This window comes from Miscanthus floridulus, chromosome 17 (assembly GCF_019320115.1).
Source record: "Miscanthus floridulus cultivar M001 chromosome 17, ASM1932011v1, whole genome shotgun sequence".
In the NCBI taxonomy this organism is placed as follows: Eukaryota; Viridiplantae; Streptophyta; class Magnoliopsida; order Poales; family Poaceae; genus Miscanthus; species Miscanthus floridulus.
The window spans coordinates 69051926-69076864 of NC_089596.1; the positions used below are offsets into that span (position 1 = coordinate 69051926).

A 24939-nucleotide genomic window follows, 5' to 3' on the forward strand; every position below is an offset into this window, starting at 1 on the left:
GCTCTATTTTGGGCGTGCTAAAGTGAGGAAGAAGAGGTAGATAACCGTTGGGGACAAAAGGGAAAGGTATATATACCCCTAGCCCTCAACGGTCACCGCACCCAAGGGGTCGGGCGAGACGGAGCCCGCGACCTTGGGGTCGGGCGAGACGGAGCCCGCACCCAAGGGGTCGGGCGAGACCTTTTAATACGTGTCGAGCCATCCGAGAAAGTCAGCGTGGGGGCTAACTTCCTTGTGCCGCGACTCAAGTGCGGCAGTGCCGCACCACGCAAGACAACAAGGGTAATAGTGAAGTGTAGACTGTCTTGGTTGTGAATCTGAGTATGCATGTGGTTGTTTTGAGCACTTGGTAGCACATATTGGCTTAAGCATTGTGTCCCCCTTTATAGTACGATTTTTTTCTATACTCAAATTTAAAATATAAAAAAATTTAAGGGTTCGTTTGGTTGGGCTTTTGGCTTTTGTTTTTGGCTCCAAAAGCCAAAAGCCCAACCAAAGGGGCTGCTTTTGGAGGTTGCTTTTTCAGAAGCTGCTGCTTTTTCGTAGTACATTTTTGAAAGCTGGTTTGACCCTGCTTTTGGCTTTTGGCTTTCTGCTTTTCGAAATTGGTGGAATAAAAAGCTCTTCCATAGTTGTTTCAAGAGAGATAAAGATAGAAGGTATATTTTATACTTGTTTAACCAAACAGCTTTCAGCTTTTCTACAGCTCACAACCCACAACAGCTTTCCCACAGCTCACAGCCCACAGTAGCTTTTTTCCACAGCCACAGCTCAACCAAACACACCCTAAATCTCCTTTGAGTTTGGAGCCATCTACATTTGTAATTGAGGGTTCCTCCGTTTCGTGTAGCATCCTCGAATATAAATTCTCTGCTTGTCATCTCGATAAATCTCATTAGTTCTCTAATTGCGTGATCATTATCACCAAAGCCCACAATTAGGGCTTAATTGCACTTTCACATGAGCATGATGAGTCGACCAATTCCTCTACCCGCTTCTTCCCCCTATCCCTAAAATAGAAATTCAAATGGTTGTAATTAGTAGAACAACTTTTTTTATGCAATTAGTAGAACAACTAGTATCATGAGAAAAGGGAAAGAAGAACAAACACTTAAGATCAAGTTCCCGACTAGTTTAGAAAACGTTCGTTCAATGAACATCATAGTTCAACTATCCATTTTCTATTTCATTTTTTCCCTAAAATCATGCTATATATTTTATGGTGCCTATCTTACAATTATTTGAATCTTCTAATGATTTTTTAATGTTTATTTGCTAGTAGATGCTCTCTTTACATGTTATATTTAGTCTACATTGACCCAGAAATGTCCCATGAGTTAGATACCACCATATCACGGAAAAACAATCTTTATTTTCTATTTTCTTGTTTATAGATATGGGAATGAATTCTGATCAACAAGATTTAAATTATTAGTGCAAAATTGATACAATCACACAAGATAGTGCTCTGAAAGTAAGTTAACAAAATATTGCAAACTTTCAATGTCGAGATAGAGAATGTTGTGGAAGTAAACAAAATACTATGAACTTTCAAGTGTTGGTCCTCACAATGGCAATAGCAATAGTAGCACGTGGTACAAAAGCAAGCAATATCACAGGTGATTAATAACAAATACGATTGGCCTTCTTGGCTAGATGCAAAAGTAGTGATGGACAAGGATGATAGATCAATTAAGCATTTGGTTTGGACAAAGAGATTAAGCTAATAGGAGTTACAAAAACGTGTTGACACATAGATCGGTCCAGACACAGAGTGCTAGAGCACTTGGATCGCAATGGGTCGAGACGTCGTGATCCTGCAAAAATTGGTCTAGCTAGTTTTAGGAATTGGGCTGGACGGTTTTCCTGGGTTTTGTCTGGAAAAAGAGTAACTAACATGCTTACGTGGTGGAGAATGGTTAGGTTTATGAGCAAACTAGCAAATGGTACCTACCATGCTTGCGTGACATAGAAGGGGTAAACTAGCAAAGGAACCATCCAAACTCTAATCCGACAGGGACCCTGTTAGGGCGTACACGACGGTGAGTTTAGGGTTGGATAACAAGCCACGTCGGCTAGTTATGGCTGTCTCGTTGTAGCCCGTTAGGATAATAAGCTAGCTCGGCTCGTTAAATGAACTAGATCATACCCCGTGTGTTGCTGTGGTAATTCGAAGGTGACTATAGATAGTTGCTTAGTTGTACAGTTCTATGAGGAGAAATAGTTACACAACAAAAACATATCTACATGTGGAGTTGATGCTGTAGTTTTCTACATGTGGATGTAGTTGATGCTGTAGTTTTCTACATGTGGATGTAATTTTCTACTTGAATATAATATCGACGTATCTACTATATCTATATGTAATCAATTCTCCTTGAGAAGGGCTGAAGGGGGTGAAGGAGAAGAGAATTATGTGTTCCTGTTGCATGAAAAGGTTGTAGAGTATCATCCCTGAATGATAGCAAAATAAAACAATGAGAAAGCATGCCTCTGTATTACTCAGCATTGTATTATATTCTGCGTTGCTAGATAGTGGCAGTTCCCTGTACAAAGTGGAAAGAAACAGGATCTTATCTGATGGAGGCCAAGGCGTGGTGTAACAGGCGAATTGCAGGTGAGCCACTGGTCGAAGGTTTGGACGACTGTTGCATTGCACAACACCACCAAGAGTCCAATCAACTAAGGGCCCATCAACTAATCCAGTGGGAGAGAAGTAGGGGGACTCTGGAGCAAAGATGATGCGATCGATGTGGACTTTTAAATGGGCTAGTTCCAATGGAACGATGAATTGATATATGAAAGGGAAAGGGATGGATAGTTGATTAATGAAATCAACATGATGGGAGCAGTTTCAGATTAGTGGAAAGCAGTTTCAGATCGGTGGAGACTGACGTGAGAGGGAGATTGATGGACAGAGAGCAGTGGGACTTATCTTCTTATTTGGTTTTATTGGGATGGGTATTGGAACCACGATGAGTTGAATTTAGGTAACGTTGCCTCAGACTAAAAGATATATATTGGTTTTATTGATGTAGCAATATCAATACGGCACTTGGGTCAGTCCAAATTGCTAAATGAAACAAAAACATAAAACAACATCAACAGAGGAACAATAAGAAAACAAGGCTAATACTTCGAGCAATTTAAACTTTTAATAAAGACTGAGCATTCCATATCATCAACAAGGGCTCAAATCAGTCGACGAGCATTCCAAGTTTTGCTGAAGACATAATGAAACATGACAAGAACCACAACCGAAGGCACATTGCTGTAAGACCATTGACAAAATTTAAGCCATGGTAATAAAGCATCTAGGTATCCCAAAAGAAGACACAGAATTGACCACAAAGTGGCAGGGGCATCATTTCTTCTTGGCAGCAGCCTTGGTCACCTTGGCACCAGTGGGGTCCTTCTTCTCCACGCTCTTGATGACTCCAACAGCAACCGTCTGCCTCATGTCACGGACAGCAAAACGACCCAGAGGAGGATACTCAGAGAAGGTCTCAACCACCATGGGCTTGGTGGGAATCATCTTCACCATACCAGCGTCACCGTTCTTCAGGAACTTGGGCTCCTTCTCAAGTTCCTTGCCAGACCGCCTGTCGATCTTGGTAATGAGCTCAGCAAACTTGACAGCGATGTGGGAGGTGTGGCAGTCCAGCACTGGGGCATAGCCGTTGCCGATCTGCCCAGGGTGGTTCATGATGATGACCTGGGAGGTGAAGCTGGCAGCCTCCTTGGCAGGGTCATCCTTGGAGTTGGAGGCCACAAACCCACGCTTGAGATCCTTCACAGCCACGTTCTTCACGTTGAAGCCAACATTGTCACCAGGAAGGGCCTCCTGGAGAGCCTCGTGGTGCATCTCAACAGACTTCACCTCAGTGGTCAGGCCAGTTGGACCGAAGGTGACAACCATCCCAGGCTTGATGACACCAGTCTCCACACGACCAACCGGGACAGTTCCAATACCACCAATCTTGTACACATCCTGGAGGGGCAGACGCAGGGGCTTGTCCGAAGGCCTCTTGGGCTCAGTGATCTGGTCAAGAGCCTCAAGCAGGGTTGGGCCCTTGTACCAGTCAAGGTTGGTGGACCTCTCAATCATGTTGTCACCCTCAAAACCAGAGATTGGGACGAAAGCAATCTTGTCGGGGTTGTATCCAACCTTCTTGAGGTAGGATGAGACTTCCTTAACAATCTCATCATAACGGGCCTTGGAGTACTTGGGAGTGGTCGCATCCATCTAAAAATACAACAGCAACGGAACATATGATTACCATTAGTTTGATTCTCCAGAGCTATTAAACAGTATATATTTGGAATACAACATCATCATTAGCTTAAAGGACAGATCACATAAACAGCAAGCAAAATGTATGTATGCAAGACATCAATCAAAATTAACTGGTACATGACACTCGTTTCTGGAATAAACTTGTTTACAGTGCCACCACAGCAGTAATAATAAACACATAAATAGGTAGATCATCATATATCATAATTCATAAATGTAACCAACATAGCAAGTCCAGGTTGTAACAACAAATACAAAGAGAGTACAAAAAACAGAGCTAACAGGTATATGTCAATGCATCCTACTACTGAACTGTTTGAGCAGCACATTAAGTAACCATACCAATCATACGAAGACAATTAAGTGCTGCAACAATCAAGCACATGAAATTCTAGTAATTGAAGCACATCAAATTCTAAAAGTATTCCAATAACCTCTAAACATTACTTGAAGCAATTGAATGAGAAACTCATATCAGAGTTATTGAGAGAATCTTTCTGCAACAGATGTGACTAGCAAACCAAAGATTAACTACTAGACATGAATAACCAATACAATACTAGTACTAGCATCAAATTCTGTATACAGCTCACACAGTCTAATACTGTGTATCAACTAATGAACAGGAGTGAAACAGAAATTCCTTATTATACCTTGTTGCAGCAGCAAATCATCTGCTTCACACCAAGGGTGAAAGCAAGGAGAGCATGCTCACGGGTCTGGCCATCCTTGGAGATACCAGCCTCAAAACCACCAGTGGTGGAGTCAATGATGAGGACAGCACAGTCAGCCTGGGAGGTACCAGTGATCATGTTCTTGATGAAGTCACGGTGTCCAGGGGCATCAATGACAGTGCAGTAGTACTTGGTGGTCTCGAACTTCCACAGAGCGATATCAATGGTGATACCTCTCTCACGCTCAGCCTTGAGCTTGTCCAGCACCCACGCGTACTTGAAGGACCGCTTGTTCATTTCAGCGGCCTCCTTCTCGAATCTCTCGATCACACGCTTGTCAATGCCTCCAAGCTTGTAGATCAGGTGGCCAGTGGTGGTCGACTTGCCAGAGTCGACGTGGCCAATAACCACAATGTTGATGTGGGACTTCTCCTTACCCATGGCTAGAGGTGAAGCTTAAACTGTTACACAAGATGAATCAATTATTAGAAACACTAGTAAACATCAAAGCCACTAACAAAAGAATTTATGAGATGGGATCAGAAACTAGATCTAAACAGAGCAAACAATATATAATATAAAAAGAACAAAGCAGCCCGAGAAAAAAAAGAGGAAACTAATAAGTGTGCGCACAGAATTTTGATCCAGTAAGACTTCAAAATTGGAATCTCAAACTACTTCATAAACCAGATCAGAAATTTACTCATACGATGAGGTTGCAACTATTACGGTACATGAACTACAAAGACAGATACAGTAAAAAAGTATCTGCAAAACAAAGAAACTACAGGAGCTCTGGACCTCAAAAAGTTCGATCCGACACTTTATTAAGACAAGGTAACACGACCACGAGCACAATCATTAAGTCATCCAGCAGTATGTAACAATCAGGTCAGCGAAACATGAAGGAAAAAACCACTAACCCTAAGGTGAACTACAGATCCGAAATTTGCTCATACGATGAGGGTGCACTTTTGCAGCAGATGAACTACAAAGAGGATACAGAGCAAAAATCTGCAAAACTACAGCAGCTCTGCGCCTAAAAAAAAATCGATCTGACACTTTTTTAAGACCAGGTAACACGACCACGAGCACAATCAGTAAGTCGTCCAACGACGCTATGTAAGTAATTCATCGAATCCCGTATGAATCAGGTCATCGAAACACGAAATCAAACCAAACCCCCAAACCCTAAGGGAGTGGAGGCGCAGTAGCTACCATTAATCGCAAACAGAGGCCCGAATCACCACAGGCACGGGGAGGCGACAGAGCACAACCTTGATCCAGTCGCTATCGCATCAAGCAGCTAAGAAAAGAGGTCGAGCGAGGGAGGATTTGCCGAGAAGAAACGATACCTTAGCAAGAGCTTGACTGGAGGCGCAGAACCGCAAGGTGACGGCTGCCTGGTGGTAATGGATTGTCGAGCTGGCCTCTAGGGTTCGGGGAGTTATATAAGGGCGTCGACCGTCGGCGTAGGGCCGGGCCAGCCAAAGGAATTGACTCCCAAATGGTGGCCCAGGGCCCATAAACGTAGCCTGAGAGAGGCCCATATATGAATGGCATCATTTGGTTTGGCTTCCAGTGAATTCATTCACAACGGTTAGTGGAAGCCCTTTTCACTTCTCGAAACGGACGAGGACCGCACTCGCACTGGCCTGCATTTCGGCGGCCGAAACAGTCGGGCGTCTCGGCGAGGCTGACGGGGACTTGGAGTTGTGGAAGGCGGCGGAGTGGCATCCCCGTCCGCGCCCAGTCCACACTTTTCTCCGCTCCGCTCCGAGGGGCACGTCACGCGCCCGCACGCAGAGGCAGAGCAGGTGCTTCGATCTCTCTGCGTCCGTCCTCTCTACTCTCTAGCCAGCGCGGCCGGGGAGGCGGCGATGGGCAGCGAGGACGTGCTCGTCGAGATCCACCCCCGCGAGCTCCGCTTCCTCGGTACGTGCCCCCCTTCTCGTTCCCTGACCCCTCCCCCTCCTTTTCAGCCCAATGGAGGGCTCGAGTTCAGTGATTCAGTCGCCACGATCCATCCCGGGCCTGGCGGATTGATTTGCCTGATGCATTGGCCTCTGATCATGGGCGGGTCTGTGATTATCCGCTGGCGCGTAAGTTTTCGGTTGATTTCTCATGATGCTGCAATGCTTGGGTCAGATTGGGGTTTTGACGGGACGGGTGGGTCAGCGTGTTTGCGCCAGGGTTTAACTATCCATGCTTCGATTTCGAATTTGCAACTTAGAATGTACGACAGTCAAGATAATCTTATTACTTGCGATTGTTTGTACCAACCGTGGTATTAGCACTTTCATAACATGATTTGTACTTTCAGTCGGATCCATCTGTTCTCCAGTCAACAAGTGCGCTAGTGCTAATAGGTGGTTTAGTGGTTGGGGTGTCAACAAGTATTAGTTCCTGTGCTGTCCTTCTGTCAATGGCTCTGAAGTTTGGCGTGAGGGAATGTGACATATCTTCTTGCTGTATATGCACATTTGGTGAAGTGGTTGTAGCAGTGACATTCTGGATTCCCTGACTGTTTGCTTGCCGCTTGTGATGATGCGGAAATAGAGTGAACAAAACATGGTAATGTCACAGATAGTGCAGAGTGCGTGTTATATGCATAAGGATGCAGAGAGAGGTGTTAGGTGAAACACGGCCAGTTTGTTTCAAGTGACAAAGGAGATTGAGCGAGCTAACAAACAACCTTACTTGTTCTGTATGATGTAGCTTTGGTCCAGGGACCTTTGTAAAAATAGGACTGATCTGAGTTTGTTTCTGTAATTATACTACACAGAAGCAGGTTGTGCCTGTGGTTGTGCAAGGCACTTAAGAGTCAGTGACCATGCATTTGACAAAACAAAATCCTACACTTTTATCCAATGTGAACAAATTACCTTGTGTTGAGAGGGGATTAAACGGGAACATGCTGGTAAGGTGTTCCGTGCATGGTTGGTAACAAACTACAATCTGCCTTTCAAAGGTTCGAGGAATCATAGAATCTATATTTCTTCATTAGTTGTTGGAATAGTATGTTTCATCCGCCGTTTTGGAGGTTTAACCAGAATATAGTTTGCATTGTTTGTACCATGCAAATAAGACAATTTTTTAACTTGAAATTTTGTTTTGTAGTTTTTATACTTGTGTAACATGGGAGTTACTGATTGTTCATGATCCATTTAAGCATGTCCTAACCCAACCCCCATGAGAACACATACAAAATTTGGGGACTTACTGGGCATTAACATTTTCTAACATGGTACCTACGATGGACTTACTAGTCTTTTTTTCTATACAAGAATTTGTATAGTTGCTAGTTAAGAGAATGGATCCTTTCTTGTGGTTTGGTGCTGGTGGTTGGATATGATGTGATATTGGAATAGGTCGTTCTTTTGCTGCGAGTAATTTTGTATTTTAATGGGCAGGCATGTGCCGCTTGTCACATATGTTCATTTGATAAGTAGGTTAATCTGATGTAAATTCACCACTTTCTTGTGATTGGGAACAATAATAGCAGAACATGCTGTTAGGTGTGTTGAAAGAGGCTAGTAGGACTCTATTAGACTGCTGTATTCAATCACACTGTACTTAATTGTAGGGTAGTTGGGACCAGTGGTAGTAATGGAGCAAACTTGTTTATTTTCTCCTTTGTGCTAGATGGGGTGTATTATTCATTGTGTATTGATCACGCAAGACAATAAGATATTCTGCGTAATTGATTTATGCATTCATGGCTAAGAAATTGATTAACTTTATTTTTAGTGGAATGATTTTTTTGGTGTTCATATCTGTAGAGAATTCTAGACTCTAGATCTCTGGTTCCTATTAAGCCATCCCGAACAATGCTTATGATTCAAGTGTGAGAGCTGGAACCTATTTGGACTTCCTGTCTCACCAGTCACTTAGGTGGACAGGTGAAAGGTCCTTATGTGGTTTTGGTAATTGAGTGACAACCTAGGTGGACTAATTGTGTTTATGTAAGATACACAGGTGAAAGGTCCTTGTTTGGTTTTGGTAATTGAGTGACAACTTAGGTGGATTAATTGTGTTTATGTGAGATACACAGGTGATTAGTCCACAGGTACATGTGTGTGAGCAACATATGTCATGGAGGTGAAAATGGCTTGGAGATGTTGTAAAGCTCATACATGTGATGATGAAGGAGCTTAAATGCATATGAGACATGACATTGAGTCATGTGATCAAGGTGCAGAAGATCAAGACAAGACTTGGCTTGATGGACCGGTTGCAAGCGTGAAGGGCAAGTCGAAGGCTTTGGAGTGATGGACCGCGTGGCGGTGAAGCTTGAGTAAGGCTTGGTGCCGATGGACGATGGCAACGGTGAAGAGCAAGTAAAGTCAAGATCGATGAACCAATATGATCACGTGATGATATGAAGTGGATCATATTATTGCTGATCATGTTGGTGCATGTGTTGCATCAACATTGTAGGAGATGGAATGGAATGTGCAAGGCAAAGGTATAACCTAGGACATTTCATTTCACCGGTCATAGGTGTGTAGAGAAGTTTATGACCGGGTTTAGGATAAATGGCCGTACTATCAAGAGGAGCAAACTTGTTTGCATATCGGTCATCTAGTGCCACTCGAGTGATCTAACTTTGCATCGTCGCTAGGATCGAGTGGCGTGGCAAGTTGAGTGGCTAACATCCTTTGAGAAATGATTGTGAAAAGCTAACACATACACATAGTGGCGCTTTCGGAAAAATGGAATGCCTATTTTCTATTGCGCCGGATGCAAATTCTTGTGGTTGGCACATTGGAGCAAGGGTGAAGAAGTTAGAAGTGAAAACGAGTTGATCGTGAAGACGCTGGCGTCGGTCAACTGACCGGACGCTGGGTCTGAAAGCACCGGACCCTGGCAGCGTGCGTCTGGTCAAACTGACGGGTCTGCACAGTACCGAGGATATTGCACCGGACGCTGGTCTGTGTCCGGTCAAGGTGGACCGGACGCGTCCGGTCGAAGAAATACGCCTCGGGGAGCTTACTGGAAACGACCGGACGCTGAGGCTTCTGCGTCCGGTCAGTTTTGCCGGAGCGTCCGGTCAGTTGAAGCTGCTGCGTCCGGTCAGAAGATGACCGTTGAGATCGGAAGACTGCCGTTGAACGCAGGTGACACGTGGCTGTCATCGGGCGACCGGGCGCTGAGGTCCAGCGTCTGGTCAACACGACCGGAGCGTCCGGTCGACCCGACTTTTGCCCAGTAAAGGGGTAACGGCTAGTTTAGCCCTTGGGGCTATAAATAGAAGTGGCCTTCGGCCATGGCTGGTGTTGAGCACCTTGGGGGACTTTGTGTCCATGCTTGAGAGTGCTTGGGAGCCCTCCATCTCACACATACTTGATAGTGATCATCCGATTGTGTGAGTGAGCGATTTTAGTGCGATTGCATCGTGAGGTTGCATCGAGTGGCACTAGGTGATCGAGTTGCAAGCCGGTGGTGCTTGTTACTCTTGGAGGTTGCCACCTCGTAGACGGCTTGGTGGTGGTCTCCGTCGAAGCCCGCAAGAAGCTTGTGCGGTGCTCCGGAGAAGTGCTTTGTGAGGGGTATTGTGCTCGCCCCGTGGGAGCCGCGAAGAGCAACTTTAGTAAAGCGTGTCATTGAGCTACCCTCACTTTCGGGGTAGGTTCTTGCGGCGCCCGACATGCGGGCTTAGCGGGTGATGCTAATTAGCCGCCGAACCACTAAGTGAGCGGTTGATACAACGGGGACTAGCGTGTTGGCAAACACGTGAACCTCGGGAGAAAAATCATCGTGTCAACCTTGTTCTTCCCGTTGGTTTGCATCCCCATTATACAAGCTTGCAATTAATTTTATACATATTAAGCTTGTGTAGTTGCTCTTGTAATTAGTTAGCTTGTGTAGCTTACTAGTTACCCTCTTGCTTGTGTAGCATAGAAGTAGCTCCCTTGCGAGGCTAATTTGGTTTGCGTAACCTTGTTAGTCACATTGCTTAGTTTGTGTAGCTAAGTAATTGCGCTCTCTAATTTGGCATTGGTTGCCTTGTTATTGAGTATTGCTAGTGAGCTTAGTCGGCTTTGTGCTTTTGCTTACTAGCATGTGTAGGAGCTCCCTTATTGCTTAAAGTACTAGTGGCATAGGTTTGTGTGACCTTGCTCCTAGAATTGGTTAGGTGAGCTCTAGCTAGCCCAGCACCTTTGTTGCTTTATTAGTATCTTTGTAAGGTGCTAGTGAATATAGATAGAGGGGTGTAGTCTTGGCTAGACCGATAGTTTTAATTCCGCACTTGTTTCGGTTAGCCAACGTGATTAAGTTTTAAAAAGGACTATTCACTCCCCTCTAGTCACCATCTCGACCCTTTCAACAGGTGATTAGTCTATAGATACATGTGAGTGAGCAACATATGCCATGAAGGTAAAAATGGCTCAGAAATGTTGCAAAGCTCACACATGTGAAGATGAAGGAGCTCATTGAACATGAGACATGACATTGAGTCATGTGATCAAGGTGCAGAAGATAAGACAAGACTTGGCTTGATAGACCGGTTGCAAGCGTGAAGGGCAAGTCGGAGGCTTTGGAGCGATGGACCGCATGACGGTGAAGCTTGAACAGGACTTGACGCCGATGGACGAAGGTAACAGTGAAAAGCAAGTGAAGTCAAGATCGATGAACCAATATGATCACGTGATGATATGAAGTGAATCATATCATTGTTGATCATGTTGGTGCATGTGTTGCATCAACAATGGAGATGGAATGGAATGCGCAAGGTAAAGGTATAACCTAGGGTATTTCATTTCACCGGTCATAGGTGTGCAGAGAAGTTGATGACTGGGTTTAGGATAGATGGCCGTACTATTAAGAGGGGCAAACTTGTTTGCATATCGGTCATCTAGTGCCACTCGAGTGATCTAACTTTGCATTGTCGCTTGGATCGAGTGGCGTGGTAAGTTGAGTGGCTAATCCTTTGTAAAATGATTGTGAAAATGCTAACACACATACACATGGTGGTGTACACTTGGTGATGTTAGCACATTTACAAAGGAGATGAAGTTGGAGTTGATGTGGATTAACTCGGCGATGAAACGGAGGCGAGAAGGGTTCGAAACTTCACCGGCGGAGACGGATAGTCTGACGGTGCTACCGGCGCCCTATATAGAAAAGACAGGATCTCACAGAGTACATCGGACGCTGGGGTCCTACGTCCGGTTAGTGGCAGCAAAGAGCGTGCAGGCGTCGGTCTTCGACCGGACGCTGGCGTTAAAAGTGACCGGACGCTGGCAGGGCGCGTCCGGTCAGGATGGCGTACGGTGACGTAGGCAGCGTTGGAGTTTGGCGCGCGGGCGCAGAACTGATTGGACGCTGGTCTGCGTCCGGTCATGGCGGACCGGACGCGTCCGGTCGTAAAACAGAGGCTCTGGGAGCTCTCTGGAAACGACCGGACTCAGGCGTAGCAGCATCCGGTCATTCACTGTGCTGCGTCCGGTCGCAACTTGATTGTTGGAGCAAGACAGTCGACCGTTGAGATCCAGTGACTGAGGTTGAACGGAGGCGACACGTGGCATGCATCCGTTGACCGGACGCTGGTAGGGTGTGTCCGGTCGATATGACCGGCGCGTCCGGTCGACCCGAAAAACGTCCAGTGAAGGGGTAACGGCTATTTTAGCTCGTGGGGCTATAAATAGAAGTAGGTCTCGGCCATGGCTTAGGCTGAGCACCTCGGGGGACTTTGTGTCCATGCTTAAGAGTGCTTGGGAGCCCTCCATATCACATATGTTTGATAGTGATCATCCGATTGTGTGAGCGAGCGATTCTATTGCGATTGCATCGTGAGGTTGCATCGACTGGCACTAGGTGATCGAGTTGTAAGCCGGTGGTACTTGTTACTCTTGGAGATTGCTGAAACATCCTCAACTTTTCGCGAAGGGAAAATCCACAGAATGAATTGTAATATGATGAAACCAATAGTTGATTCCATCATATTATCATATATCAGTCGATCACAGTCATACATCGTAAGATTACAAGAATACAAGATATTACATCACTGGGGTACACACCTATTACAGAGTTAATCTAGCGGAAGACTATCGAGTGAAGGCTCCTCCTTCACGGGTTATCATCAGAGTTGACGTAGTGCAGCGTAAATTTCATCTCCGAACCAAACTTGAGCGTAGGCACGAGACCTTCTAATTCTTCTAAAGTCAGCATCTCTGAGAAGCAAGAAAATCTGCACACCGCCAGATGTGTGCAGGCCATAGTCAGCACCAATGAGCTTTAGTGGAAAAGATAAAACAAGAGGATCTGGCGATCCTAATATGTGGCTGTGGTTTGCATCCTTAGCGCATGAGAAGCAAGTAACAGTAGTAATGTAATAATAATATCCAGTTTTTACACATTCCTAGCCACACACATCCACCTCCATCCATATCCATCCACCATCCCATCCCAACCATAACCACACCACCATCACCACATCTCGTCTCACACACTCAGGTCGACAGGCCGACTCCCTCTCAGCACTTGTCTCAACGGCCCGCAGCCTCTGGCTCACGGCCGGAAAATACCCCAACCCTGGAGGGAGAATGGAAGGACTCATCTCCTATCTAGTTTAAGCGAAACCCAGGAAAGGTCCATAGCCGACAAGTCGGCATATGTATCGATCGATCAACCAAACACTCTGCAGAGGTTTTACATACCCACAAGATAGCCATCCCCGACGGTGCCCCGTCTAGGCAGATTCCGGCCGCTTGCTAGCCTAGAACGATGCCACCCTATCTCTCAGCCCTGGTACATCCCAAGTCTAGTCTGGGATGGCTGATACTGTGAGTCGTAGACAGAGCCGGGGCCCTCCGGATGTCGAGAGCCAGGTCCACAAGGCCTCCTGAAGTCTCGGAAGGGTGTGGGGGAAACCGCGCACCCCGTACCTCCTTGCACACGTTCGCCTAGCAGTAGTGGCATTGTTCTACCAAGTAGTCCGACCGTCCCGCACCATATAGGGCGAGTGGGATGTAAATGATTCCCGGTGAGTCTCTTCATCAGGGTTTCCATTTTACGTGCCACCACAACACCTCTACCCCGGGCTCCACCTCTCCGAGGTTCACACCCAAGGCCACCTCCAATTACCATTTACCCGCCACAGGTATTCCATATCCAAGTGCCCAGGTAGCACCACATGGCAAGACTCGCCCCAGGCTCGTCGTTATTCCAGCTCGGTCGACACAACCCTCACTCTCCACGCACCCAAGACACACGCAGCACGCTCACACACCACTAAGTCCGGCTCCCATAGCCAAACCATTCCCAGGGGTTCACCACCAGCATCACATCCCCGACATAATGTGAAGTGGAGTTAATAATAAGTATAGTGATGTAATATGCAAGCAAACAAGCAAGTAAGCATATATAAGTGAGCGAATGCGCAAGGTAGGGTGACGTGGTAGAGTGGGTTGCATCAGGGTGATAATGGCTCAGGTAGTAGCATGCATCAATATACTAGCAAATGATTAAATATAAAGCGCTAGCAGTTCTAGATATTGTGCAATGTCTAATAGGATTCTCTAAAAGAGGGTGCTGCCATGACACCTACGATGTAGAGGTAGTAGTGGTACAATTCTCCATTCGTTGGTGTTCCATTAGCGGGGTCACCTCCTCCTGCGTTGACTCCATTCCGCAGTCCTGGTCGTCGTCCACGTTCTCTTGGTCCGATCGTCAGCTACTTCGCGAAGCGACACGCAAGGCAAGAGAGCACTCAACACTCGAAAAGACGACAAGACGCAGGAAAATCCAATAACACCAGCAAGGCAATAAGAGATACACGGCTTAACCCTCTCGGCGGTTGTCCGATTTCGTCGGGCCAAGGAATCACAAGTGGTGGTTTGCTAAGCACAAGCTTAAGTCATGGCCAAGCCGGTATGGCTTTACGATAAACGGTTTAAGCCAGAGCTTATCCAGAGCAAACACCACGGCTCACGATCTTTTGATCCGGTGTCATTGACTTGACGGGGATTGGACGTCGGGCCTCAAGAAAGAAGAACGACGGGGTTCGGCTCTTATAGCCTTAACCCGCAAGTCACAATTGGACACGAGTAGCAAACAAGAACGATAACACTATTGTGACTTGGCTCCAATGTACTTCGGCTCGCCCGCTATGGTAGAAAGCGGTAGCGCAAAGAGATTGGACAGCAACGGGTTCTCTCGATCCTCACGACATAATATCGTCGGGAGCCGAGAAGAGAGTTGCTCAGCAAAACAAAAGAAGCGGGGGTTAGCTAGGCACATCCCTGTCATGTTCTCAGACACAACTTCGGGAAAGATGGTTTTAGACGGCCAATCGGGTCGACACGCACGGGTCCGAGGTACAACATAGACTATTGCTTCGCTAGCTAAAAAGAGATAGTCCGATCTTTGATCCAATCTCCATGGACAAGGCGGGATCGAACAGAGCGGCTAATAGGGCAATAACAGCAAGGAACGGAGGTCTGCTCCTTCCAGCACACACGCCACGACAGAAAACAGGGCATTGGAAGGAGCGACTCACTAAAGAGTATAAGTGCGCAAACCACTCGTAGGGTACCTGACTTAGGTGCACTGGCACTAAGACATCTCTCTAGTTCATAGCGGTGCGGTTGTCACCGCGGGAATCAAGGAAATGCGATGGTCATACAAGGTACAAGCATACGGAGGTTTGAGCACGAAGAGGCAAGTAAAAGTAAAAGAGTGGCGTAGCTCCATGGTCATGGCGAGGCGAACTCGCGATCGTAACGTCCGAACGAGGTACGATCCCTCAGCCGGCTCGAAGGCTCGGTACACAGGCAACAACACAGCGATAAGAACCAAACACGACCGAAAGACGCAACAACTCGACACGACTACGGAGTAGCACATTCCATAGCGAGGGGGAATGGGTAGACCTGCACAAGGGCACGGTGCAGACAGATATAGATAGATCAAGATCACGTATTGCAAGTGTACGAACGAGTATAAGAATGAGCAGGAAGGGGCTTTCGTCGGTGACGGGAATGGCGTTCGACTTCGTGGCAAAGATGTGGAGGCCCAAGGGTTGTTGTAATTTGTCCCGGAGGGTTGTGGCTTCTTCTGGCCAGCTGAGGCCAGCTACGGCCTGCTATGGCTAGCTGCGGCTGGTTACAAGTGGTTATGGTTGGCCAAAGGCTGGCTATGGCTGGCCGGGCGTGGCAGCGACTGGCTAAGATAGGCCTACTGCTGTCAAACACCGCAAGGGTTAGTGAAGAAAGCGTCCGGCAAGACGGTGGGGTCTTCCTGCTGGTCTAAAGGAGAGGCAGGTCAGAGTGGTCGCCGGGGTGGTCGGAGTGGTCGCCGAGGTGGTCGGAGTGATCGCGGAGGTGGTCGGAGTGATCGCGGAGGTGATCGGAGTGGTCGCCGAGGTGGTCGGAGTGGTCGGGGGACTTGGCGGCATCAGCGTTCTTTACAGGGTGAAGGTGTCCAAGTGCGCAAACAGATGGCGAGTCAGATCCTTGTGGAGGCTTGGGCACGTGAGGTTCCAGGAGTGCGGCGTGGCTGTCAGCTGTTGCACAGGGGCGTCGAAACGACAGCCAAGGGCCATGAACATTGAGGCCACTGGCAAGGCTGGTCCTTTCAGGTCGGTGCACGCGTGAGTCCGTGCGTTGGCTATGGTCGCGATCGCGACGGCATGGTTGGGAGGTCACGGTGGTGTAGGGGACTGCGGGGTGTGTGTCTGTATCGTCCGTGTGTGGGGGTTAGGCATGTCCAAGGCACACCTGTACGCCTCCCAAGCGGAAAAGCGAGGGTTACGCTAGCATCAGCTAAACAGGGGCAGTCTAGGTGTTGTGTACGGTCTCCAGGAGTTCGGTCACGGCCGTGGCTAGGACGTGGCGTTCTCGGTGTACTCGAACTCATGGTGGTAAAAAAAAAGGCGGGCTAGGCCTCACACGAGCGTGTAGCGGTGGCAACAGTGCGCTATGGTTGGGCATCCAAGGTCATGGCACGGTGCTTTTCTATGCAACGTAAACAGGCTCATGCCAGTGTCATCCGAGGCGTGAGTGCAACGGAATGACACGACGAGTGCGTGTGTGCGATGTATCCAAGAGCGTTGGCATCGTGCGGTTTGACGAGGTCCCTACAGAAAAACACGGCTCGAAGGCCAGACACATGGAGGGGTCATCGGTCTTGGGCCGGCAACATGTAGGGCTTTAGTCCGGCTTTGGTTTGCAACAGCAGCTCGAAGGCCGGGCATGCATGGGCAAGGCGGGGTTCGGTTTGAGGATTGACATAGTCAATGTGGGGGTTGGTCATGGCGTCCGGGCACGCTACGGCCATAGGTGGCCTACCAGAGCACGTCCCGATTGGCAACGGCTTGCTGCGGCCCCCCATGGCCGGCTACAGCCAGTTGCTGGCCAACTGTGGCTTGCTGGTCATGGCCGTGGCTAGCTGCAGATGGCCCGGGTCGGCTGCGGCTGGTCAGGCCGGAGCAGCGGGTGGCCGGAGGGGCGACGGAGTCGGTGAAGGGTGCTTCAAGGCTTGCTGCTTCCCTGTGAAGTGAAGGAACGCGGCACGAAGGCCAGTCTTAGGCACAAACTCCACTGCGGTGCAAGGAAAAGCGAAAGCTTGGCTTTGGGAGGCTCACCGTCATCAGAGGATGGAGGCAGGCCGCCTGGTGCAGGAAGGGCTCGGTGCGGGCAGATCGCGTCAAGGTGGTGGCGTTTCCGATCGTGGCCGCGACGTCGTGGTGTGGCTGTCCGGCTTGGTGGATGGAGGTGGCGCCGGTGGCTCTTGGTTGCGGTTCAAGGCGGCGCCGCCGTGGTCGGGGTGCAGGGCGAGGTCGAGGCCCAAGTAGGTGACGGTCCAACGCAAGGACATTCCGTGGCGGCCACGGTCTCCGAGGGCTCGGCGTCGCTGCAGGTTTCAGAACTCGGCGCCAAGGCCGGTCAGGCATGGTCATTGAAAGGCGTCGAAGGTGGGGTCTTGGGTTCAGAGAAGGCTCACCGTCCGCTTGTGAAGGCCGTGATGGAGATGAGGTGGATGGCGGCTCGACGTGGTGTCGACGCCGGGGCTTGACGCGGATCCGTGGCTGCGAGGTCTCCGTGCGACGCGGCTTGGCGAGGCCGTGGAGTTTCCGTGGTTGCGCGGCTCGATGACGCGTCCGGTGTTGCAGGCTTGATGGCGAGGTCGCTCGGTGATTGTGCTCGCAGCGCGGTGGCAAAGAACGGCGGGGCTCGGTGCAGACCCAGAGCTCCGCGGCGGTGCCGTGGCCTCAAGGCGTCCCGGTGGTGGCTGGAGGCAGAGCGCGTTGGCGCTGGCTCGGTGCCGAGGGCGACGTCGTGGTGATGGGGCGCTGCACGGCGTGGACGCGGCGGCCGGCGAGGAGGGCTCTAGGCGCTGCGTCCGGACTGGAGGGCAGCGAGGACGAGAGGAAGGGAGGAAGAAGGGAATGGCGGCGGCTTGGAGGAAGAAGAGGATGGCAGCGGCTCGGGCTACTTATGCTCGCGGGCTAGGGCAGCCAGGGGTCACGGACGGCGGCGATCCTCGGGGTCCGCGCTTCCTGCCCACGCGGCGCGCATCGAGCGGAGGTGCGGAGTGAGTTGAGGGCGCGGGGCTTCGTTGCGCGCACGCAAGCGGTCTGGCGGCGGCGGCTTGGAGCGGCTGCTCCTGCCTAGGGTTGGCAAGGGGCGTCGGTTTCGGCTGCTGGCCATGCTGGGCCAAGCAGGCCACGGGCTGCTGCGCCGGTTGGGTCAAGGCACTGGCGGGGCAGGCTGGGCCGAGGCCGAGGGCGAGCGGGGCCAACTCTGCTGCTTGGGCCAGGCTAGGCTGGCTGTGCGCGCGAGCGGGCCAAGCTAGGGCGAGGTGGGCGCGAGCGGGCTGGGCCGGTTTGGCTTTCTTATTTTCCTTTTCCCTTTTCTAATTCCTTATCTATTTATTCCTCTATTATATTTACTTCCAAGAGCTCCTAAATTGGTATACATGTGTTGCCAACATGTACAGCTCCTAGTGGGGTCCATGTCGAGGGTTGGCAATTCACGGGCATTGATTTACAAGGAAGGTCGATTGACTTTATGAATTAGATTAAGGGATTCGAAACTAAAGAGACGAATTGAGAGAGAGGAAAAGGGATTCATAAGATATTCTAGAAGGGATCAAAAGGATTTGCTACGAACTTGTGCTATCCAACACAAAACACTAAACAAACAAAAGAATTTCGGCAAACTCCTACAAGTAATTCTATATGTATGCAACAATTTATTTATAAATTGTTCTTAGTTTGACCTAGCATGTACATGCTTCACATATTGAAGGAAAAATTTTAAAAAGTTCGTATTTTTGGCTTCTCCAAAAACCCGGGTTGTTACAATTGCCACCTCCTAGACGGCTTGGTGGTGGTCTCCGTCGAAGCCCGCAAGAAGCTTGTGCGGTGCTCCGGAGAAGAGCTTTGTGAGGGACATTGTGCTCGCCCCGCAGGAGCCGCGAAGAGCAACTCTAGTAAAACGTGTTATTGAGCTACCCTCACTTTCGGGGTAGGTTCTTGCGGTGCCCGACGTGCGGGCTTGGCGGGTGATGCCAATTAGCCGCCGAACCACCAAGTGAGCAGTCGACACAACGGGGACTAGCGTGTTGGCAAGCACGTGAACATTGGGAGAAAAATTACCGTGTCAACTTTATTCTTCCCGTTGGTTTGCATCCTCGTTACACAAGCTTGTAATTACTTTTATATACATTGTGCTTGTGTAGTTGCTCTTGTAATTAGTTTGCTTGTATAGCTCACTAATTATCTTCTTGCTTGTGTAGCATAGAAGTAGCTCCTTTGCGTGACTAATTTGGTTTGTGTAACCTTGTTAGTCACATTGCTTAGTTTGTGTAGCTAAGTATTTGCGCTCTATAATTTGACATTGGTTGCCTTGTTATTGAGCATTGCTAGTGAGCTTAGTTGGCTTTGAGCTTTTGCTTACTAGCATGTGTAGGAGCTCTCTCATTGCTTGAAATACTAGTGGCATAGATTTGTGTGACCTTGCTCCTAGAATTGGTTAGGTGAGCTCTAGCTACTTAGGTGAGCTCTAGCTACTCTGGCACATTTGTTGCTTAATTAGGATCTTTGCAAGGTGCTAGAGAACATAGATAGAGGGGTGTAGTCTTGGCTAGACCGATAGTTTTAATTCCGCACTTGTTTCGGTTAGCCGGCGCGATTAAATTTAGAAACGACTATTCACCTCCCTCTAGTCGCCATCTCGACCCTACAACAGGTAGTTAGGACAAGAGCTAAAGGCTGGTTGTAGTCGTGTATTGGAATACAATTGGATGAGCTTAGCTAAAGAAACAAAAAGTTTCATATGCATTGTGAAGCTGAACAGGAACTGTGGGGGTTCTTATGACCAAAATTGAGAAATAGAATAATTGGAATCTGTTTAAACTGGAGATCGAGATTCTAGTGTAAATTTTGGTTATGTACTGTGGCAACATACTGAGTTGCCAAAAGTGAATTGACAATGAAACTGTTAGATGACTAATCTGGTTGGGCCATCGGCCATGCGCCAGCCATAGGCCCATGCTGCATATATATATTAGTTTTAACTAATAGGCATAGCTGCATAGGTAAGGATCTCCCTGGTCGGTGCCATTTCTATAAACAAAAACCCTAGAGCATCCTTGCCTATACAATCACGTACTCTGTACTCTCATAATCAATCTACTATTGCCGCGTATTATCCTTGCTTACAGAAACAGGAGTGAAGGAGTTGGTTATTGGTTACAGTGAAACTGTTATCTCCAGCTATGGCTGCATATGTTGAACAGTTTTGCTATTGTGTACTGGTATCTGCAGTGATACTATTAGTACGGGCTTTTAATTATTTAGGTTGAAAATTGTCACAATGACCAACCATCACAGTAAAACTGTACTGTAACCCTGGTTGGTTGGTTTTGCCATTTTGTATGATCTGAACCTACTCATAATCTAAATACTGTCAAATGATTTTGGTCCGCGCTTGACAAATCATGCTGATTTACTCTTATCCGCCTGTGAAGCAAATTATTTGATCAAAGAATATCATATGTGTTTCCATAAGATTTGAATAATACCAAAATCAGTATCTTAGATTGGTAAATTGAATGAAGCTGGAGTTAGCATAGCAAGTCATAAGCTCCAGTTTTCATGACTGTTTAGTAATTTTCTGTTAACATGCTATTCTTTCCTTTTTTATGAATAACATGCTATTCTTCAGAGGTTTGTTAATGTTAACTAGGATATCATAGTCTATCATCATAATTTTCTATTGTTATTGATTCTACCATCTGTAGGTTAGTGAATGTTAACTAGGCTTTTTATTACTCCCTCTGTCCCAATATATAAGGCGTAACCACTTTTTATTCATGTCCCATAATATAAGGCGTGCTCTCTCTAAACACACATACATCGATGCAGTGTTGAGAGAGAGAATTAAATGCGTTCTTGGTCTTTGAACCGAAGGTGGTTACGCCTTATATACTGGGACGGAGGGAGTATAGTCTAAGATCGTAATTTCATATTATTATTTATTCTACCACCTGTAAATGAATATTTATCTGACTTTCACTTATTATCAGTTGAGGTGAAGAAACAGAGTTCATGTTGTATCCATCTTGTTAATAAGTCAGATCAATATGTCGCATTCAAGGTTGGTCTCCAATCTTATGTTATGTATTATGGTTATTTTGTGCTATGGAGTTAAGATTTTTCTCATACTGTTGTTATAGGGTAATGTTTGATCAATGATCATTTGATGCACACTATGCTATCTATTTTTTCTTTGGATGAAACAATATAAGGCCTAATGTTTTCATACATTCGCATTTATACCAATTTCTGTTCTGGTGACTTGGATATTTGAATATGTAACAGGTTAAAACAACTTATCCAAAAAAATATTGTGTTCGACCAAATGTAGGAGTTATTCTTCCATTGGCATCACGTGATTTTACAGGTAAACGTTGTCTTTACTGGCTACTGGTGAAATTGGTGCTTTGGCATACTCAGAATTCATTGCTGTAGAGTATTGTGGAAGCTAGATGGCATCGTTTCCTAGATGCCATGGTGGATTTTGTTTTTCTTCAGAGTGCAATTTACTTCCTTTTTTGTCATTTTATTTAATGTTGTTGTTTAAATAAAATGTAGTTACTATGCAAGCGCTAAAGAATGCTCCACTTGATTTGCAATCAAAAGACAAGTTTCTTGTTCAGACCACAGTTGTTCCGTTTGGTACAGCTGATGAGGGCATTGTTCCTGCTTTTGTAAGTATATGCACCAAGTTATGCTTAGCTTATGTGATGTTTCTTTGCATCTTTGTCTCTATTTTACTTTGACTCAATCTTCATTGTAGTTCTCCAAAGAAACTGGTCAATATATTGAGGAGAAGAAGTTGAAAGTTGTCACTGTCAGCATAACAGAGTCTCAAGTAGAGCAGCTCATCAATGGAGTTCCCCATGCCAAGGAAACAGCTGGGATTTCTGTGACAGAGCAGACACTGGATAATGTGAATGAAGCACCTAATGTGGTGAATGAAGTTCGTAATTCTCTGAAAGCAAGCTTTCCTTCTTTAAGTGGAACTGCTACTTTCAATGAAAATTCCTCACCTGTAAACGAATGCCCTACTATCCTGCAAGATTTTCTAGTCCCACCCAAACAAGCTTCATTTACTTTGTCGGGATCTGCTTCCAATTTGCAAGAAACCTCTGTTGCCTCTATAGAAACTCAGTTTTCTTCAACAGAAGCAAGTGTAGATCTGAAAGAATCTCCACCGCTGGAATATACTCCTGCTCCAAGTGAAGTTCCATCGTTAAGTGATAAAGAATCTACCAATGCTGATAATGTTCATATACCTCAGGTAGGCTTATTTTTCAAGTATTGTTCATGTTCTGCTACATCTGTTTAGCTTATTAACAATCCATTACTATATTTTGTCAGTTTGTCTTGGTGATGAATATTAAATACAGGCACTTGGTTACCAATCATCAGTTCTTAACTTCTGATGTATTTAATTCTATATATTACCCCTTTAGCAGGTAACCAAAGATGTTCAAAATTTACAGATGAAACTTAACAATCTTGAAGTAAAACTTGAAGAGGTAAGAAATATATAGTGCCAAATATTTGTGTTTGATCGTTTGAATTTTGAATATCTTAAGATGTTCCTTTTCTGAAATGCTACATTGTTGCATCATCCTCTTTTGTAGGCTAAAACTTTGATTGTAAAATTGAGGGAAGCAAACAGAACTGCCATCCAAGAGCGGGATAAATTGCAGAAAGAGATGGTAAAATTTTATTGTGTTGATAAAGACCTTCATAAACCATTTTGCAGTAACTTAATCATGTGTCCATTTTCATGATAACTGAAGCTGTTAAACGACAAATATAAGCTTTCCATGCACAGCACATGTGTTTGAATTTGGCGAAGAGCTGCCATGCTTTTCATCCCTATGCCCATTTGAAGTTATGTGACAGTCAACTGGGGGCAGAATTCTGTCAAATAGATCCATAAGATATGTGGCATAGTCTTCCAGCTTGCCATATCTGAGACCGAGAGCCGACTTACCGTGCTGGGACGTTGTTCTGTTTGCACCAGATAAAAGCAACTCTTATTCTAATAACTTCTTAACAACCAAACATCAGTCCCATTTCTCTCATCTAATAACTTGGAACAGTGGTCCCAACTTACATTCCCAAATAATGGCTACTCTTGGCATGTTAACACCTTGTTCTATGTATTGAATGGTGAAGGGTAGCATCTGACCAGACTAATAGGCTCTCAACTGCAGGGTTGACTGATACCCATACATAGTTTTTTTCTTGCATTAGGCTAAATGTTTCTTTAATTTTCTAATTTACAACTTTAAACACTTTGCCCCCCCCAAGTATCCATATGCTTTTGGAGTATCACCGTATCAATGTTCACAACCATGAGTCTGAAATGCATATCTAAATTTCTTTTATCGTGCTTTATGATCTCCGGTTACTTATAGGGGTGGATCCATAAAAATGTTAGGAGGGGCTCCTTCCCCTCATCTTCCTACAGCTGCTGGGAGTCCACCCCTGGTTGCTTCCTGTATATTGTTTGACAACTCGAGTCAGTACTCAGTAGCATGCTACAATAGCTTATCACTTGTGGACTGTTTTCTTTGCAAGTGTACTGTTTCCAGCGTTCGTCTCTAACTGATTGTAAATGGTTCTCTTAAATAGGTATTCTTGAAAAGGGCGAGCGCTGCACGGAGTCAGTCTAGCACCGGTTTCCCCCTGCTTTTCGTCATCTACATGGCAGTTGTTGGCATTTCGCTCGGTTACCTTCTGCCCCTATGAGGATGGTGAATTTTTAGATGAAGCACCTGGGCGGCCATTGCTGATCTCTCTTGGAGCCGCTGAGTTCCTGAACCTGGGTTACTTTGTTAGAGTGAAACTACTGTCACGTCATGATTGTCACATTAGTCAGATGAACTTGCATGCATCTTAGGACTTAGGGTGATAATTACTGGAGTGTATAGAAATAGAGCAGCGCAATTTTAACTTGGTATAGAGCTATAGAGTGGTTTGTCTGAGCAAGGAGCCGACACGAGGAGATCATTCGAGGCTCCTGGGAAGTTACCAGCGAGTCCTGGATGAGGCTCGCTAGCTGATATATGCTTTGATCAAGGAGAAAGCCCAGTAACCAGGAGATCATAACCTTGATCCTTCATTATTCTCCTTGCATGAGAAGGAACCTCCTCCCCTTGTTCTTTTCACAATACGAACAGAAACTATGAAGAGTTTTTATGGTCCTCGTCAATTAGGTCATTTAAGATAAGATTTGGTGACGAATGGTTGTTGTTTACTAGTATAAAATCTTCCCTATGATGCTACTATGGCGGTACAGATTGGCATTGTCTACATATGTAGCTCCAAAATCGGCTGGCCTGTTGCCGGCGGACGAAGTTCACGGGTGACTAAATGAAGCCCACCAAACGACGAGTTAGTGGCTGGCAAAACCAAAACAAACTGCATTCCGG

General features: G+C 46.6%; 2 protein-coding genes across 3 annotated transcripts; one reads left to right on the forward strand and one right to left on the reverse strand.

The window, feature by feature from the left end:
- Nucleotides 1–3136: 3136 nt before the first annotated feature.
- LOC136517387 (elongation factor 1-alpha-like) lies at nt 3137–6467 on the reverse strand. Its single transcript, XM_066510939.1, has 3 exons — nt 6327–6467; nt 4951–5432; nt 3137–4246 (listed from the first exon to the last, which is right to left on the reverse strand). The coding sequence occupies exons 2-3, from the start codon at nt 5410–5412 to the stop codon at nt 3365–3367; spliced, it is 1344 nt and encodes a 447-aa protein (XP_066367036.1). The 5' UTR covers nt 5413–5432; nt 6327–6467; the 3' UTR covers nt 3137–3364.
- A 76-nt stretch (nt 6468–6543) lies between these two features.
- On the forward strand, nt 6544–24745 carry LOC136517388 (vesicle-associated protein 1-2-like). Of its 2 annotated transcripts, none has more exons than XM_066510940.1 (8): nt 6544–6906; nt 21511–21581; nt 21806–21887; nt 22079–22194; nt 22284–22787; nt 22963–23028; nt 23137–23214; nt 24140–24745. In XM_066510940.1, the coding sequence occupies exons 1-8, from the start codon at nt 6852–6854 to the stop codon at nt 24254–24256; spliced, it is 1089 nt and encodes a 362-aa protein (XP_066367037.1). In that variant the 5' UTR covers nt 6544–6851; the 3' UTR covers nt 24257–24745. The 2 variants fall into 2 exon arrangements, with proteins under 2 accessions (XP_066367037.1, XP_066367038.1); XM_066510941.1 differs by having other exon boundaries at nt 6566–6906; nt 22966–23028.
- The last annotated feature ends 194 nt before the right edge of the window (nt 24746–24939 follow it).